This window comes from Borostomias antarcticus (genome assembly GCF_949987555.1).
Source record: "Borostomias antarcticus genome assembly, chromosome: 3".
Taxonomy (NCBI): domain Eukaryota; kingdom Metazoa; phylum Chordata; class Actinopteri; order Stomiiformes; family Stomiidae; genus Borostomias; species Borostomias antarcticus.
Genome location: NC_140236.1, coordinates 33,115,529 through 33,135,270, shown reverse-complemented (window position 1 = coordinate 33,135,270; position 19,742 = coordinate 33,115,529). Strand labels below are relative to the sequence as shown.

The 19,742-nt window shown below is 43.4% G+C and overlaps 1 protein-coding gene across 2 annotated transcripts; it reads right to left on the bottom strand.

The window, feature by feature from the left end:
• On the bottom strand, positions 1-18,126 carry tmem259 (transmembrane protein 259). 2 transcript variants are annotated; one of them, XM_084461717.1, is made up of 11 exons: positions 16,998-18,126; positions 15,694-16,017; positions 10,774-10,957; positions 6,317-6,427; positions 5,983-6,105; positions 5,760-5,860; positions 5,500-5,557; positions 4,663-4,746; positions 4,221-4,353; positions 3,891-3,990; positions 1-1,896 (listed from the first exon to the last, which is right to left on the bottom strand). In XM_084461717.1, exons 1-11 carry the CDS (start codon positions 17,208-17,210, stop codon positions 1,060-1,062), a joined length of 2,268 nt encoding a protein of 755 aa, XP_084317843.1. In that variant the 5' UTR covers positions 17,211-18,126; the 3' UTR covers positions 1-1,059. The 2 variants fall into 2 exon arrangements, with proteins under 2 accessions (XP_084317843.1, XP_084317844.1); XM_084461718.1 differs by having other exon boundaries at positions 10,828-10,957.
• Positions 18,127-19,742: the final 1,616 nt, after the last annotated feature.

Here is a 19,742-nt window from a genome sequence, read left to right as displayed (position 1 = left end):
TGGACACCACACTTATACAGCCTTGCAGATTTGGGTCAATCACAATCAAATCTCCACAAGATGGCGATGGTGCTTGCTTTCCATTGCAGTATCAAGAGGAGAAATTCTTTGATCTTGCATGAAGATCACAAAATTTCCATTTAGGCATGCCCAGAATGGAGCTGAGTTAATCAGACAGTACAATATCAGAATATCTACCATAATTGGATAAATACAGAAGGTTAGCATGCCCCTTTGTACATTGCTCTCGTTACTGAAGTTTGGTTTCCTGAAAACCAAATGTGGACACAAGAGTGAGACTTTCCCTTCAAATTACTCTATAGTGCTGCCGTCATAATTCATGATTGTTTTGTGTGGATTTGCTACGCAGATATTTGTGCATACAATGGACAGATAATTGAATGTGGTGGTGATAGAATGGTCATAATGTGTGTCACAATTAACTACCACAACAACAATGGTATTTAATTTCCCAGGTTTGAGAGAAATATACTTGTTCAGGATCGTAGAGCACTGGCCTACTGGAGAGAGGGTAAAATACTTTGAATAAATTAATGGATGAATGAATACCCAGAGAAGTCAATATTTGTAAATGATAACCATGATAGCCTTAGTCTACCCATTTCAAAAGAAAAAAACAGTGTCCAATTCAATACCATTGCTACACTCTCTCACTCATTGTCACCATGGAATATTATATAACATATAACAGAATTACCTCCCCTTAGTTTTACAAATCAAATGTTAATCATACAATTGAAAAATCACATGGCAAGCCTTGACGTATGATCACAAACCTTTACTTCAAAAGTGACACATTCTAAACATATTTCAAAAGAGAGCATGAAACTGATGAACATGAGTCTCAAAGTACTGAAACTGAACTGAAAGCAGCCGTCGACGCCCATAGTAGATACACTGGAGGGAGAAAGTAGGGGGCTTTTTTTTTTCTTTCTCAGCAGCCATCTCCATCCATCTCCTCTTCTCCGCTTTGCGTGGCGAATACAGAGTAACGACGGAGCGATTAGAGCATGGGTAATGTGTGTGGAGTGTGGAGGCTCAAGAGTGGGTAGGTGTGGGGGGGGGCGGGTTAGGGGGGTCGTCTGTCTTTTGGTCCCAGTCTGTAGAGGTCTGCTTGGAGGGGCATACGGACGCCAGGGGGCCGGCCCTGCAGTTCATGTGCGGCGGGGAGAGTTTGGTGCTCAGTGGGACGCTCTCTGTTCCCTGGGCACCTTCCATTGGGCCAGAGTGAATAAGAGGCGGGCCTGAACCTTGTGCACTGTCGCTACAACCTCCTATACTTTTGATATCTTCTGCGACCGGGCTTGAACTACCGGCCCCTAAACTACACACTCCTTCTCCCCTGCCGCCGCCACCACCACCTGCTGCTGCTACTGCTGGCCCTATCCGAACCTCTGCCGTTATGCCGAGGCCTGTCTCTGAATTCCCCACCCCGTCGACCTCAGCCGACCCCACTCCCGACACCGCCGCACTCCCCAGCAGTGACCCGGCCAGCTGCTGGGGGGACGAGGAGGAGAGCGCCCCGGTGATGATGGCGTCCGTCTCCGCCATCCGGTCCAGGTCCGACGCCTCTTCACCTCTCGTGGCCAGGCCGTTGGGCTGAGGGGCCTGCGTCGGGCTCTGGCCGTGGGCGGCCGCTTGGGGCTCGGCCGGCGTGCCGCCCTGGCCGACGGCTGCCCCTCTCCAAGCCGGGGCCGCGTCGGCGGGGCCTCGGGGCGCCTCGCCGCTGGTGGTCGTGTTGTTGTTGAGATTGTCCTGCAGGGCCGTCTGGTTGCCCTGGCCCGCCTGCTGGTTCTGAAGCAGCATCTCCTGGATGCGGATTTGCTGCAGGATGGCAGGGAGCTCGTAGTGGTGGAAGAAGTAAATCATGGAGTGCTGTGGACAGACAAGAATTGAAGCAGGGTTGTCATGGGTTCTGGTGGGCCGTGGAGTACACCGGCTTAGCTTTCAGCCCTGGGTGGTCTCACACCTTCACGGTCTGAACTGAAGACCATCATTAGTTCATTATGAGTGAGGTGTGCAAACTGATCTGAATCTGAAATCTGAACAGGAAACATTGTCTAGTCTCACTCTCAACCATATGCAAAGCTTTTGAGCTGTCACCACTAGTATTATAAGCAGCCAAAACATCAACATGCAAAAACAGTCACTACTATTAAAGACAAATAGCCAACAGAGGGGTACACATCTTAAAAATCATCAAATGAGCCATAAAATGATCTAAATGACCATCTGATTCTGAGGCGTGAGAGGGCATGTGCGTATAGCTTTGAGTGACAGGTCACTTCCTGGGAACTCAGGTGGCTCCATTCTCCTCTGTCTGTCTTTGACTAAATTGATTATTGTTCCTAATTGGCAATATTGACTATCCTCAGGGTACAGTGGCTACTCACAGATTAAGTAGGGAACTGTTTGCTGGTAGCAGTGCAAGTAATCTAACCCTAACCCTAACCCACCAAACGACAATTAGTCCTCTCAACTCCAGCCCATAAAGTGTGTGAATGAAACAAATATATGCTGCGTTTTGATTTAGGGTAGGTCTAACCATAGATACCTGGTCTAACCCCTACTAGAATACTATTGCCTCTCTGGTCTAGCCTTCACAGCATCAAACCAAATTAGAATACTGCAACTCCCATGCTGCTTCATAAACTCCATGCTGGTGCTGATTTTCAATGAGGGATGGTTTCCCCACTGAACCCATTAAGCCAAAAAGATAAATCTATATATAAAACCTAAAGCGGCTGATATGTGAAAACGTACAGTATATCCCTGTCTTTATAAACAGTATACAACCCGAATAGTCTTTCATTCCAATTTTCAAATGAGCGGGTGCCTATGATCACAGCGCTCTGAATGAGTTTGCCACATAAACACTTGATCTGCGCAGAGTAGAAAGTAGGAAAGAAAGAAAGCTTGTGATTTTGAAGTTCGAAATCGAATATTGATTTTGATTGATATTTGATTTCGAATCGTGACACCCCTACTTGCATTGACAACAGCAAGACTCCAAGTTTAAAAAACATTTCAAGGATGATCAATGAAAACAGGATCATTGCAAAGGGTCCGAATACTCATGTACATGTGATATTTCAGTTTTTCATTTTTGAATACATTTACAAACATTTCTAAAAACCTGTTTTCACTTTGTCATGTGGATTGTGTGGAGATTGCTGAAAAAGTGTGCAGATTGCTGAAAAAAGAATTTCATCCATTTCAGAATAAGGCTGTAACGTAACAAAATGTGGAAAAAGTGAAGGGATCTGAATATTTCCTGAAAGCACTGTACTATTTCTCTCACCCTTTCTCTCACTCTTTCCATCATTCACTCTTCACCTTTTTTTCTCTTTTAAAAAAAAGAATCTTTCCTTCCAGGCTTCACATCCAATCCATGCAGCTCTTAAAAGCTGTCATAGCCAGGAATTTTCATATACACTACCCCAACATCTTCTCTCAACTGCTCTACATTCATCAGGGGGATTTTCACAACTCTTCGGGTGCGTTAAGTAGCTGAGCGCTCAGTGAGTGAATGCTCTCTCTGAGCGCTGAGTTGCTAGGAGACGAGAACTTTTCACCTGTTGTCAATGTGTGATTAACGAGCAGTGTCCCAACGATTCCCAAGCCAAAACGCACCCTTGTTTTTTGTTGCTCAGGGATGATGATGATGACGACGTGGTGTTTGGCTCAAACAGATCATAGTTCAAAACTGCTCACTTGTGCTCTGAGCAGATCAGTCTGAGCGTAACTGAGCAACCCGCTAAGTGAATTCTGATCACTGATTGCTGACTGAGCGCTCAGCTACTTAACGCACCCTTAGTATCTGACTCAACCAAGTCTTTTCTTTTCATTTTCCAGCTTTACCAGCTCACCTGTATGAAGAGCCAGGAGGTAACCAGGGCCAGGCTGCTGTACTGGCCATTGAAGCGGTAGTGGTAGGCATAGAACGCAAAGTGATACAGATAGAAGAATCTGGAAGAGAAACAACATCAGCAAGCTTCACAGTTTGCCGCTAGAAGTGTCAAAGACTGGATTGATCAATGAAGAACACGTATCTAGGCTATAAACAGTAGTTAAATCAATAGAACAAATAAAAAGCTACAATAAGGTTGCACGCTGCTATGCGGTCGCTTGCTCAGCCATCACCTCAGCCAATGACATTAGCCGGTGTTGACGTGCTAAGATGTGTGTCGGGGCTTTACCTCAGCCAGTGGCGTTTACTGGTGTTGGTGTGGCAACAGATGGCGTCGTACTGGTCAGCCAACCACACGATAAGGATGATGTAGAAGGCTGTGGTTGTATCATTGAAAAACTCAGACATAATGGCCTCCATGCCTGAGAAAATGAAGAACAACAACTCTCATTTGCCACTTCCCATCTTCATGACTTCATAACACTAAGTTATATGTGTGAAACTGTCAGTTCACAAGTAGCAGGCTTCTCATGACACGGCAGTTATAACAGTGGAACTGAATCATGCCAATTAGGAATCAGGACGACCATTATGGAGTGAAGGCTGTGTTGGAAATTTAAGTTACCTCCAACCTTAAGCACTAGAAATGTGCCTTAGCTCAGCTTCCATACTAGGCCTATACACACAGAAGACCATCGTAAATAAGGCCCAAACCTTTAAGGTGGTCTTACCTACGAGAGCCAGAATCACAGTGAGCAGTGGGGCTGCTGGGAAAGCGATGGTCATATTCATTTCCAGCATCTGAAGTAAGTCCACTGAAGACAGAGAAAAAGGAAAAGGTAAGTATTGGTTGATAAAAAAAGATTCTGTCTGACAGCTAGGTCTCACACAAGGGTTAGGGGGTCTGTGTATTGCGCTGCAATTGTCTTAACACAAAGGATTCTATTGGAATATTTTGGCACAATCAAATAAACAAATACTCAAATTCTCAATGATTTTTTAATCAAATGGCCCTGCTTTTCCAAAGTTTAAAAGTCTGAAAGTATGCTCGGTTGAGTCCCAAACTGGGCCATTCGGGTTGCTAGGTGAGTTCCCATTAGTAATTGCCTACTGTGGTGTCCTTGAGCAAGGCACTTAACCCCACACTAGCTCCTAACATCCAGGGACACTGCTCATGCTGGCAACCCGGTGCTCGACTCAACCGTGGAGGACGCCATGGCAGGACGGTGAGATAAGAGAGCAGAAGTCATTTCTAAAGCTGCACTATGTTAGCCTGGCACCACCAGACCAATTCACAAATGCAAATTAGTTAGCAATTATCAATTAATTGAGCAACAATTCCACCTTAGAACTGTTAGAACTCTTGGCGTTTTTTGGTGTAAATATGTGGTCTGAGATTGAAGAGAGCTAAACGTGTGGAGTACTGTGGCCTAATCCAGAGTCCGTTTTCTTGAGAGTGCTTTCTATTCATTTATTTTAGGTGCATTTAAACTGTCTTTGTAGTGAGAGCCAGGGATAATGTTGGAGTGATCTGGAATGAAGCGTTAAGATTTGAGTCTGCTGCTCACCGATGAAGACGAAAATCTGGTGGTGGGAGTAACGCAGAAGCATAGACACTGACAGGGTCTGCAGGTATGGAAACATGAAAGACGGATTAACAAAAGCACTGAGACTCCCCCTATTTATACATGGTAACAAAGACTGTGGGCTAGAAGAGCCCCTTGAGACCTAACAATGAGGAGATCTAGGAAATAGTTGTTCTGATTGTGTCATGTCTGCAGATTCATTCCAAACATTTGTTCCAGATGAGGTTTATGGAAATACTTACAAATATGACCATGATCACAAAAGCAGCCAGGTAAGAGGTGCGAGCCATCCACATGCTGACAAACCTATAGTGTTCACCTGATACCACGTTCCTGAGGAAGCCTGCTGACACACAGTAAGTGAAACTTCATGACGCTGGCTAAACTTAACACTTAAATTGCGATTAGAGTAAAAAATGGTTGGCCAGGTTCATGCACTGTTAAGACGCTGACGCGCACACAGACCTTTATTTTCCTCGTTCTCGGCCAGAGCCTTGACGCTGGACATGAGGATGTCGTCGTAGCCTAGGAATTCATCCAGGAGGAAGCGGCTGAAACCATCCCCAAAACACTGGTCCTTCATGGGGTCTGAAAAACAGAAGACCACAGCTCCCAAATCTGAAGTTTGAAACATTAGCCTAGTGGGTTTTTGGCATTCCAAGCACAAAATGGCTAATTAGCATTTCTTCATGAGAGAAAAACACTGGTGGTTGGTGTAAGACCAGCGTTTTCCGCTGGTAAGGTTTTGCCGTGGCGCACCGCGTAATACGTAATACTTGTGCTTTATAATGCAGCTTACCCAATGTGACCACCATGACAGGGATGTTGAGGCGTTGCCGGGTGGTTTGTGAGAGCCGGAGGAAGCCATACTCCAGAGAGTACTCCACTATGTACTCTTCCTGCGGCCACACTGAAGAAACACAAATATATACACACAAACTCATGTTAGGTTTATATTCCTAACACATCCACCCTGCACACAGTAAACATCCTGTAGTAACATCACTTCTAATCCCTTAACACACCACACTTACTGGCGGACTTACAGTGCATCCGGAAAGTATTCATATCCCTTACTTTTTCCACATTTTGTTACAGCTTTATTCCAAAATTGATTACATTTATTTCCCTCCTAAAAATTCTACACACAATGTCCCATAACGACAGAGAAAAAAAGGTTGTGTGATTTTTTTGCAAATGTATTAAAAGAATCGGCACTTCTAAGTCTGAGGCCATGGTTCTCAGCAGGAAACCGGTGGTCTGTCCGCTCCGAGTAGGAAATGAGTCCTTACCCCAAGTGAAGGAGTTCAAGTACTGGGGGTCTTGTTCACGAGTGAGGGAACCATGGAGAGGGAGCTTGGCCGGAGAAACGGAGCAGCTGGTGCGGTTCTGCAGTCGCTTTACTGCATTGTTGTGACGAAAAGAGAGCTGAGCCAAAAGGCAAAGCTCTCAATCTACCGGTCTATCTTCGTCCCCACCCTCACCTATGGTCATGAAGGATGGGTCATGACCGAAAGAACGAGATCACTGATACAAGCGGCCGAAATGAGTTTTCTGCGGAGGGTGGCTGGGGTCTCCCTGAGAGATCGGGTGAGAAGTTCAGTCCTCCGGGAGAGACTCGGAGTAGAGCCGCTGGTCTGATGAAACCAAGATTGAACTTTGGCCTGAATGCCAAGCGTCATGTCTGGAGGAAACCAGGCACCACTCATCAACTGGCCGATACCATCCCTACAGGGACGCATGGTGGTGGCAGGATCATGCTGTGGGGATATTTTTCAGCAGCAGGAACTGGGAGACTAGTCAGGATCGAGGGAAAGATGAATGCAGCAATTTACAGAGAGATCCTTGGAAGAAAACCTGCTTCAAAGCGCTCTGGACCGCATACTGGGGCGAAGGTTCACCTTACAACAAGACAACGACCCCGAGCACACAGTCAAGATAACAAAGGAGTGGCTTCGGAACGGGTCTGTGAATGTCTTTGAGTGGCCCAGCCAGAGCCCAGACTTGAACCCGATTGAACATGAGATCTGAGAATGGCTGTGCACCGAAGCTGCCCATCCAACCTGATGGAGCATGAGAGGATCTGCAAAGAATGGGAGAGATTGCCCAAAAATAGGTGTGCCAAGCTTGTAGGCATCATACTCAAGAAGACTTGAGGCTGTAATTGCTGACAAAGGTGCTTCAACAAAGTGTTGAGTAATGGGTGTGAATACATATGCACATGTGATATGAGTGTTTTATTTTTAATAAATAAAATTGCAAAAGATTCACACAAAATAAAAAAATTTCCCACTTTGTCACTGTGACATTGTATGTAGAATTTTTAGAAAAAATGAATTTAATCCATTTGGGAAAAAAGCTGAACTACCGTCGGATCAGTGTGAATAGCCTAGTTACAATGATGACTTAAATTGTTAAATGTTAAATTATGTTTGACTCCAGCCAGTGAATTGTCAGCAGTCGACTGACCATTGGGTTGGTGTGTTATGGGCATCATTTACACCCCCCCCCCTACACACACACACATACACACAACACTGATGAGAGTAATATTAGTCTTTACATCCACACCAGGGCAGACATTTATCCACAAGTGTATCCAAATGTAAAATACAGAACCCCAGCCCCCGTGGTTGTAGTGCACTCATAGCCTACAAGGAACACATTCCAACTCGGGATCTGTTTATTAGCATTAGGAAATATGCACTATGCCTAATATGTTATCAATCCTGTGTTTTATAAGACTTGTATGTGGTACATGTGATCATTGCTGGTTTGATGTAATTTAGCGCACCTACTGTAACTAGCCAATATTTTACTAGCCAAAGTCTTGGAGCAGGGAATTCTGCAAGCATGATGCCAATGAGAATCAGAATCAGAATCAGAACATAATTTGCTGGTTTCTGGTCAGATTCCAACAAGGGCAGATGGCGTCAGAACCAACGTTTAGTTTGACTATTAATCACAGATTTTGGCTGGCAAAAATGGTCAATGTCCGACAATTTGAAATCCTGCCGATCAATGTCCTGTTAACATTTCACTGAATTACGGTAATTCAATTTAAAGCTGCTTTCATTGATTTTATTTTACCAATGGCAGTAAGGTACTCGCACAAACGCGTGCACAAATGAATGGCTATAACAAATGTCCAGAGCCAAATAACGCACGGGGGTGGAGTAAAGGCATGGGCTGGCTATTGATAACACAGGGGCAGAAATGCTGGAATAACAACAGACAGGCCACCAGTAGGGGTGAGTCATTAAAGTAGGACGCTCACTGAAACAATCTGATATCAGGTGGTTTTAATTACTTTTCACAATGTAAATAAAATCAATGAAAGCAACTTTAAAGGACAATGCTCGTTTTTGGCAACCTGGACCTTATTTACGACATATTATAAGACGTTTGACTTATTGGCTGTGCGCATGCGTGCTGGAGCAAGTGAGGAAGCTATTTCGTGTCTAACGACGTTTCTAAAGATCATATTACAGAGGCATGTGAAATACCACAACAGGCCTATGCTCTCTATGTAAGCACAACTAGCGATTCATCAAGACAGATTGATTCGCGGCAGAAAATAGATTTTTAGAAACTGCATTCTCGTTGCCCCGACCACCGCCATTACATGGATATACTGGCTCGCGCTGGATTTTACATTTGTTCTACATGCCTCCGAACTACACCAAAGTGATCTCGGTGAGTCAAACGTCTTATAATATGTCGGAAATAAGGTCCAGGTTGTCAAAAACAAGCATTGTCCTTTAATAATTGATCAAAATAAATCAGAATACACAATGTGATTGGGTGATGAAGATGTGACTAGCCCAGGCAGATTTGAGTACATCTGCAGCCAGGCTGCCGTAGCTTGCAGAGAGACAGAAACAGTGCACACTTGAAAATCACTGTTTCGACCGAGGTGTGGAGGGTCCAGTTATTCAAAATGACCAAACAACCGTCTATAAGTAGCTTTTTCAGAAAGGCAAGCAGAAGCCGATCTAATGTTAATGATGGTGAAATGCAGGTCACAGAGGCCAAGCCAACTAACCGTCTCTGAGATTGGCCCTGAGGCAGCCGTTCCAGCCAAGAAACATAAACCATATAAACCTTCAGATCAGAACGGCCAGGGAAATATTCAATGCTAAGATGCAAAACTATTAACGGAGTGGACAAGATGTTCTCTCGCCAGAGGTCAGGGTAGAGAAATGGCTTTACAAGGGGGACTACCAATATGAAAGCATCAGATATTGCGGAGCACAGTGAGTGCGATGACCACGTTGGAAAAAAAGACCAGTCATCCAATAACGTAATTATCTCCCAACAAAATATCCTCTACTATATGGCGAACATGGCGAACATGACATCCCATGTCATCAATACAGAGGATTGATAGAGTGACAGAGCTGTCAAGGCTCCTGACTTAATTACGGTTGAGGGCATTTATAAGTACAAGTCTGTTAACGATATAACGATATTGTAGTCAAAGAGCTTGATGAGAAACTGAAGATAAATTATTTTATCGCCGTTATAACTGATGAAATTGTAAATCACTACCGACAAAAAAATGATTGTTCTTTTGTGAAGTTGGAGGCAGAGGGAACCACTGAAACTTGCTTTCTTGGGAATTATGATGTGCACTCATAATACCCAGTGTAAGTGACGTTCTCACAGAGAAGGGTATAGATGACCTGGACCCACTCAACTGCTTTGATCTCATTTTAAACCCTGCCATGTACCTGTGACATGCCTGCGAAGTGCTTATCACGGATCTCAGAAAAATATATCCCGACTGGGCCAACGTGGGAAAGGCAGCCTGTGTGTTTCAAGATCATGTGATTTGACATAAATGTGGTGTTTGGAGGACACATAACTCACACTGTGGTGATTCACTACTTGATAAGCAGATTTAACCCCTGGCCCGGTGATGGTTTGTAATACCAGGGACAATAGTTCAGGGGGGAATTAAGACGAAATGAAGGAGTTGACAAGAGGGGCAGCTCATCATATTCTCTTGTGCTTTCATACCCAACCCAAATTAAGAGGGAGTTCTTGAATGCACATGGGTATAATACTTCAGGATAGAATCGAGACTAAAAGTAGGAGTTGACAAGAGGGGCATCCTAGTGCAGGGTATGTAGCACAACAGTGGAACAGCAGAGAGTAAAATCAATGTTGAAAGAAGAGGAAGGAGGATGAAGAGGGGTGGATTCGGGATGATCAGACAAGGAGAAAAGAAGAGGTGGAGGGAATGAGGTTTACCTGCTCGTGCTAGCATCTCAATCTCTGAGACTGTCTCCCTCAGTGGCTGCATACCTTTAGTGGGCGCCTGGCTGAAGGAGAGGTCCTGGCTCTCGTTGAAGCCCCCTCCTCCCTGTCCACCGCTGCCACCAACACCACCGCCGCCCAGCGACGGCTTCAGACGGGGCTCGATGTCAAGCTCAAACTGGAGAGGACAGAGAGAGGGGCGGGATTTAGAGATCCGTATCAATTTATTCTTCACATTTGCCACCGCCAAGGCACGCAAAAAACTGCAGCACCACTCCTAACCTCAAGAGCAGTAGAAAACATACAGGTAATATTATTGTATTGAGTTACTCTGTGATTCCAACCCCTATTAATGAAGTCTTTATAAGCTGCACTTCATCTAAAGCAAGACCTAATTTCTTATGCCATGTACAGGTATTAATTGTTTGTTTTTTTAATCTACATTGAGAATGTAATTGATCACGAAAAGCTTGTTCTCTGTGAACAAAAGTGGAGAGAAGAGCTGCAGGCATCATCCATGTGTTTTCTTTTGTATTCTGTTCTATTTCAACCAGATTTGGCCAGAGTGGGAGTAGTATGACCTTCAATGCAACAATTGCATACCAAATATTGCATGTAAGCCCTCCAGTAACTCAACTGATCTAACATGCTAGTCCTGGAATCAGACTGCTATATTTTGATAAACCTGGTTTTGTTGGGTCAAGTTTTTTTTCTCTGCTGATTCTTGCAGCTTGGGGGTCCCTCTTCAAAACACAGGAGGGTGCCCGGTGATATCCCTTGGGCATTTTCAGACGTTGAGCCCAAAATCCCAGAAAAAATGAGATTTAAGAAATTTCATGCAAAATAGTCAAATGAAAAAAGTCAAATGCATCAAATTTGCTATGTTTATTCATAAAGAGGATCGTGTACAATGTATTTGATTTCAGTTTTATTAGGGTTAGGGTTATATACAAGGCTGGATAAGAGCAGAACAAACAAAAAAGATGATAAGTTTATTTGAAGGGGTGTGCATGAGACTGACATGACACTAAGTCCTGGGTTACACGACATCGAGACAAGAACAAGAATGACAATGAAAACGAGAACGACCTCCAAGTAACACAAACGTTTTATCAGCATTGCCAGAAGTTATCAAAGTCACACTGGGCATATTCGTGCCTGTTGTAAACAGACCCTGACAGTAATCTATGAAAATAATTTGTTCCTAAATAAACTTTGAATGCATTTATTTAGGGCTGCCGAATGCAGCCTGTTCTCAGGCTTAAATTTCCAAATTAGGGTGATCCTATTCCTTAATAAGTAATTAACTAGTAGGCCTTATCCATTATTCAGCATAAGTTGTATTATTATTATTATGATTATTATTATTGTTTCTTTTGATGTAGGCCTGCTAGACCAGGTACTTTCAGTCAACTCACTTCCACTTGATCTCAAGTTGGTCTACCCTGGATCATATTCCATAGCCTCTCATTTTGTCCATCCATCCAAATTATTTAAATAAATGCACTTTCCAATGTCTGAATAAAATCATGAGTGTTTTGCTAGAGTCGCGCTCCCCGTTTGAGGTGGCAATGCGAGTCTTAAATCAGTCTTTTTCTCTTCTTGAAGTTCCAGTAAAATCAAACATGTTTAATATTATCTGAAGTATTTAGTCTTAATGCAAATGACCTGCATGTCTTTGCAAAATTGTATAGTCTGTGACTCAAAACTCCACGTCTTTAGATGTGAGCAGTGTTAATTTTGACAGCAAATTATGATTTTGTTTTAGTCATAGTCTTTTGACTAAAATGCCATTTAGTTTTAGTCATATTTTAGTCATCTGACTTGTTTTAGTTTTAGTCTAGTTTTAGTTGACTAAATATCATTACGATTTTAGTCGACGAAATCTACCATAGATTTAGACAACTCAAATTTAACAGGCTTAGTTCAATCAATCAATCAAGTTGGATTTATATAGCGCCCTTCATGAAACCCAGAGCGCTTTACAGAGTCCAGTATTCATTCAGACACAGTCATACCGGTGGTGGTCAGATACATCTGTAGCCACAGCTGCCCTGGGGCAGACTGACAGAAGCGTGGCTGCTTCTGTCAGACAGTTTCATAGTGAAGCATTCCTCTCCCCCAGTCTGATGCTAACTGTGTTTGTGCCTGATATAGCAAGCTATAACATTATCCTGTCAGCACTAGTTGGCTAGTCAGGCTAGCTAACATCAGGCACAGGCTAGCTAAGATCACACCGGAGGAGAGGGGCTATGGCGGCGCCAGGTAGCTAACTGTTCGTGTCTTATCCATCTAGCTACAGTATAACATTAGACAGCAGCAGTAGTTGCTTAGCTAGCTTACCCAGACTAGCTAACCCAGACTAGCTAACCCAGACTATCTTACCCAGACTAGCTAACGCTAGATACCCCCGCCAGCCGCCACAAGCATAGCCCCACTTGTTGCTAGCTAACCTGTGCCTAACATTAGCTAGCCACTAACGTTAGCGTTGCAATGATCAGACACTTCAGTTCTCGCCCGCCACAAACCTACGTGAAACACTGGTTTCTTTTAGCTTGTATTGTATTTGAAGTACAGTATTTCAGAAACACACCAGCTTGGTTTTAGCTAATACAGTACCGTTAGCCGGGGGTGGGGGGGTGCTTACCTTCTCGTGAATTTCGGGATGACTTCTCCAAATGTCGCTTTAAGTTTGTTGTATTTTTGCTAGTCATTTTCACCCCATACGGTTTACAAATGGTTTTGTTTTCCTTTGCATCAAATATGAAGTTTATCCTGATGTCTGCTCTCCTCTTTCTCCCGGTGTGTGCGAACGTTGACAAAGACATTTCTGAACTGTGGTCATTTACTGAACAGTTCAGGCGCAGCAGTCGTATGCTGTTAGTTGACTTCCCGCCGGCCGGTGTAGCAACGGTACTATTCAAATGTAGGCTAAATACACACAGGCTACCTGTAGGTTGCATCCAACTCGTTCTATTAATACATCCATGATCCAACTGCGCACATCCCGAACCTCGACATTCTGATTTGAACTTTTCCCATACGTCCCTCCATAACCATTTTAGTCTAGTTTTTATTTGTTGACGAAAATGTGAATAGATATAGTCATAGTTTTTGTCATCATACATTCACTTTTATTTAGTTATCGTCTCGTGACGATAACCCAAAAAATGTCGTTGACGAATAGTTTTCGTCATAGTTCTCGTCAACGAAATTAACACTGGATGTGAGAGGGTGTAAAAAATCTTTTCAAAGTCTTCTAGTGTATTTTTGGAGATTGCACTTTGTCTAAATTATATAATACTGCTGCTATGTCTTTGGAGATTGCGTATTGACTATTATAATGCATAAAAGAATAACATAGAACAGATTAGAATAGCAGAACATAATCGAACCAAAAGAATAGCGTAACAAACGATAGGCCTACATTGTACAATGCTGCACAACCATCATGCATTTTAGAGATTGGGCAGGACACTTTTTTCAGCACCCTGTTCAAAATAGGCTCTCCTGTGTATGGAAGCAAATCAGTCATCAGTCTTAACATAACATAAAACATATAATTAGGAAACAGTCTATTTTATTCATGTTATATAGCCTATAGACGATTTTTGTCTAGCAAGCTTTATTGCTCGACTAATAGAATCTTGGTCAGACAAGAGTATTTCGACCAAGCAATCACATTGAATCCTACAATCACATTCTGGTCTTTAAAATTATGTTGTGTTATAATTTAACTGTACAATAGCCGGACGTGCGTCATTGTTATCAAAATGAGATCGCCTTCGCCAGCTCAGACAAGGACGGAATCGAGGAAAATGAGAACGAAAACACCCCTTGCAGCGTTCTCAAAACTTAACAGGTTTTCACAACGCAAAAGCTGTGTTTGTGTGACTGCGAGGTGCTAACGAGACCCGAAAGTCGTAAACGGGGGGGAAACGAGCTTGCGTAACCCAGGCCTGAAAGAAGTGCATTTACTGATATGACAGTCATCAAGATTATTATTTTTTTGCATGCGTGTATGAATCATGCCCACAACAGAGCTCGAGACCATCATTTTTTGTATACATCGGAGTGAATGCAGCTGACGGCTAACTATGGCTCATTCACCTCCATGTATTTCCAAACGCGAAAACAACGGCAGTGAAAAAGTGCCGGTAATGATTTTTTTAGTTTGTAACCCCGATAGTGTATTCAGCCTGTTATTTTGACTATTTCGGTTCTTGAAGTGGTGTTTTTACAGCGAACTTTTAACATTGAAGTCAACGGGCACTTCCGCATCCGCACCCCAGACTGACCTGAATATGGCTGCCAGGTGAATAAGGCGAATAGAGTGGCAAAGGGGCGGAAACTTTCCGGAAATTTACCATGGGAAGTTAAGTTCAGGACTTTAGGAAATTTTGACCTTCTTTGGTAACCTATAACATTTTTCAACAATTTTTTATTTTATTTTATATACTTATTTTAGGATGATATCCCGTTTTCATCCAATTTGGTAGCCAATTGACTCTGACCTAGTATTCAATTACCCCCTACTAACTGTTGAGGAACCCGGCTGGTCGGCAATGTGAAAGGGAGACAAGTCCTTGACAATCTCAGCTCCCAACCGTAATTCCAACACCAGACAGGGTTGCTGTTGTGTGACGAAATCTCAAGATGAGATTAAACTAACCACACTTGGGGAGCGGTGGCCCAATAGGCCACTCCCTCTGGTGTCCGGCCATACTCAGATCTGACAAGACCACCAGTTCCCCGATGGGCAGCTGCCCCGGAACACAGACAGGTGATTCGTTCAATTTGAAAAGAAGCAAATCAACCAGCGTCTGCCCCATCATTGGCACATTGTGCCAAAAACACCAAAGAGCCCCCTCCCCACCCCCCGACTGTTGCATCAACCAGGAACGAGCACCTCACCTGCACTGAGCTGTTGTCAAACATCTCCAGGGTCATCTCTTCCTCTTCATCCTCCTCATGCTTTAACGCAGCCAGGCCAAGTCCTCCTGCGACACCTCCCTCCATATCCCCTTCCCCCTCTCCTTCAGACTCCTTCACCAGGCCCTGGAAGCTGTCCGTATCGTAGAACTGCAGGAAGATGGGCGCCCGGCTGGAGTTGCGTTGGATCTCCACGCGCAGGATACCATCGCGTGGCCACTTCTCCCTTACATGCTCCAGGCAATTGATGGGTGAGCGAGAGAATGCAATATGGATATAGGCCAGGATGAAGAGCACAAACAGGGCCTGGAGAAGAAGAGAGGGGGAAATAAGAGAATAGCACTTAAATACAAGATGGTTAAATAGTCTTCCGATTCTGGTACTCCTATTAAATTGATGGTCACCGTCTAATGGTGTCATCTCAACATACTGTAGGTTGGCTTCCCACATAATAATGCTGGTACATACTCTAGTCTAGGCTCACGGTTTGTGTAGTAAGAGTTGCGCTTGGAGAGAAGGCATATTCTGGTGGCCACATTACATTCTCCAAAAGTTAAAATAGTACTAAATATCTGCTAATGTTTAGGCTACAAGCTTGTTTAGAATGCAGTAATTTTAACTTGCCTTAAATTAAAGGGGCACAACAAGATTTGTAGGGCTGTTCCTGAGATTGTGTGATATGTGTGTGAAAAGTCACCATAATGCTCGTGAAAGGATGACAGAACACTTTTCGAACAAACTTTTAAACAAGAACAAGAGTTTCTCGGAGGAAAATACGTTATCACCGTTCTTCCGATTGGATTTGGTAAATGTTTTGTTACACTGATTGGCTGAGGAGTTAAGTCAGTCAAGCAAGCACTCCCGTCCACAATAATCAATAGAGAGGGGGAATGCCAGACTGATCTACAGATAGAGAGAAACTGAATGTGAGCTTGCTAGATCAGGATGGTCTCACAAGGCTACAACATGGCGGCCTGCATGGAAGTACCCGCTCCCTAATATGTAGATATAAAGGGCTCATTCTACGGTAACAAAAAAAAACAAATCTTATTTTCATGGGATTATATGAATATTAAATTCAATTTCTTACGAATATTAAATTCAATTTCTGACACTAATTCTATCACAGAAGTCTACACACAGCACCTTTAAAAACAAGTACAAATTTTCTAATTAATTTGAGTTGTGATTAGTTAATTAGATGTATATGAAATGTAGGATAATTTTGTATATAATTTTAATATTATTTTATGGAAACATGGGATCCTAATGGGAACATGTCTTACCTTTAAAAGCACAAAGAACTCGAAGATTCTCCTGAAAGACGGTGGGAACAGTCTGGCGTACGTCACTGCCATCTTGAAGAAGAGGGCGTGAAAGAGCCTGTCTCGGACATTGATGAGTGGGTTCTGGTTGATGTTGGGGTTTCGGATCCTGTTCGCCCCACCATTATTATTTAGCGGGACGTTGTTATTAGCGTTGCCCTGGTTTTCCGACATTTTATCTCTGACTTTAAGCTTGATGATAGTGCCAATTTAGGTCACAAGTAGGATAAATGCACGCCGGTAGAACAGAGACAACCGTGCGACTAACAGTAAAAGCACCCAGAAATGAATATCGGCTGTGACATAAGCTAACCTTTACTAGCACTATCCCAGACGCTAAACACTGTTTTCACTATGGGTGACGGAGATAAACTTAGTGTCCGTCGCACTACGACCATGTCATTTTGTTGAGAATTAACTGGCTGCAGTGCACTCCCAAAACAAGCTCACGTTAGCGTTATCTACCTTGGTATCTAGACCCAAGTAATGTAGCTAGCTAGCTACAACCACTAACGTAATTGAGTCTAGCCAAAGGTTAGCTAACTGGTAGCTAGCTCATTTCCCTCTTGCAAAATGAATCAGGTTATTCTCAGCGTCGCAAAGTAAAACATCTACACATGAAACCACGAAGGACAAGCAGTGTTTAGATCTACGTTAGCTAACGTTAGCTACAACAGAGCTAGCCAGCCTGCTAGCCATTACCGCTCGCTACTCTATCACGTTCCTGGCATTAACGTTATACAACCTTTAGTTCCGCGATCACACAAACTACGAGGTTCGACACATATTCTCCCTTTAACTGACTCGTTAGGTAGCTAGATAACGTCCCCAATCTGGACCATACGCATTGTATTAGCTACCCCCCACAATATAGCTAACACTAGCTGCGTTGCTCACTAAGAAGGCAGTGATCTGACAAACAGCGTGAAAGTACCCAGCCCACTCAGCAGCAGGACGGTTCTCTTGAATGCTAAGCTAAAGGTAGCTGGCTAGATTACTTTCTTTCACGTTCGGTTCAATTTATGACCACGTCCAAAACCAAATGAGTGAATTAGCCTCGAAACTTAACTAGGATCAGTCTCTCATTCCCGTTTATGTTGGAGTCCAGTAAATTATTATATAAGTTCCACTATCTAAACCGATGAGTAGTTAGTTGTTTACACAACAATTTACGGCCGGGCGTAACAACACCAAGCCAAGACAACGATGTAGGAAATAAGTTTTCCAAAACGAGGAGGATTCGGTTTCCGCGAGCGCCCTCTCTCTAGACGAACGGATTTGCCTCGTGAGAGAACTTCTACCACTGGCCCGGTAGCGTTTTTTCCAGGAATTTCAAAGTAAAAGTGACGAAAAATGTTCAGTTGTTTGACTATAATGTGGGACCTCGAGGGGTCTTTAATTCACCACATGGCAAGAGACACAGTGGCGACACACCACACACATGCACTCAGGGGTCGCTGGTGTATTTATACATTCATCCCATCCAACGCCTTCCCCTCCACGGGCAGCCAGAAGCAGTGAGCAGCCATCGTTCATGGCGCCCCGGGACCAAGTCCAAGTGTTCAGTCCTAATCTTTTGAATTCTGAAGCTATTAACAAAAGAAGCTATGCATAAGTTATTGACATTAGTCCTACCACCAATTGAATTGGTCCCAGGTCTGGGAGGTTTAGAGGTTCACCGAAAAGGTTTTGACCATTTTGGTCAAAGAGGTTTTGACCCGATAGGTATTTTGACTTTTCTTTATTCCTACAGTATGCATACATGCTAATGTAAATCTTCCTGGTATCATTGTAAAATGCCTCTGGTATGGGTTTGACTGTGGCACTGGATGGCCAGGAACGTATCCTGCCGGATGTTTTTACCGGCACAGTGTAGTCGAGTGAAACTTGGAGCAGCTAGAGAAACTCACTCCTCAAAGGAACACTGACAGTCCCTCCAAGAGGGACATTCCTATTGCCGCAACTGTCAGCATGACCGCCTCCTAGGTGGGAGACCCAGGTACTAATCCCACCCTGGGCATGCCGAAAGGTATGGGTTACAATAGCACCCGCTGAGAACCACTGACCCAAACAACTTCACACGCGACACATGCATGCCCTCTTTGGGTCCTGAGCAAAACACCTGCCGCATATCAATTCACACAATGGCTGGTTGTGGAGATACAGTATGTGGATACAGGCAGACACCATTTCTCTCTGTATAAAGACAGTTTTTTTTTCAAAATCTATATTTTTCCCTATATAAACAAATGTAAAATGGGTGCAACCCATTGCTAAGCTTTTCGGAAAAAACCCATTCATTTTTGCCATAGGCTTTCTGTTTTTAGAACTGCAGAAGTCACAGACAGCTAATATTGACCCACAAAATTACACTTGAGAGGTCTATGGTTATGCTATAGTGACCTTTCAACCCCAGTCCCAATCCATTTTACACTTTTCTGATTAAAGTGAGAACATCCTTAGAGGCTGGAAAATAATTGGGTAGTGTCATAGTGACAGCAATTTATTACAAAATGGTAGTAGATGTGAAATCAATTGTATATTGTGATCTGCACTGCAGTGTCTATCTTTATTATGTAAACATTTTCATCAATTCACTCACATGAACATGTCAATTTGAAGAAGAAAAAAACTCAAATTCGGCAATTGGATGGGATCTTTTTTATATATATGGACCTTTATTTTGAAGGTTTCAAAGAGTGTGCC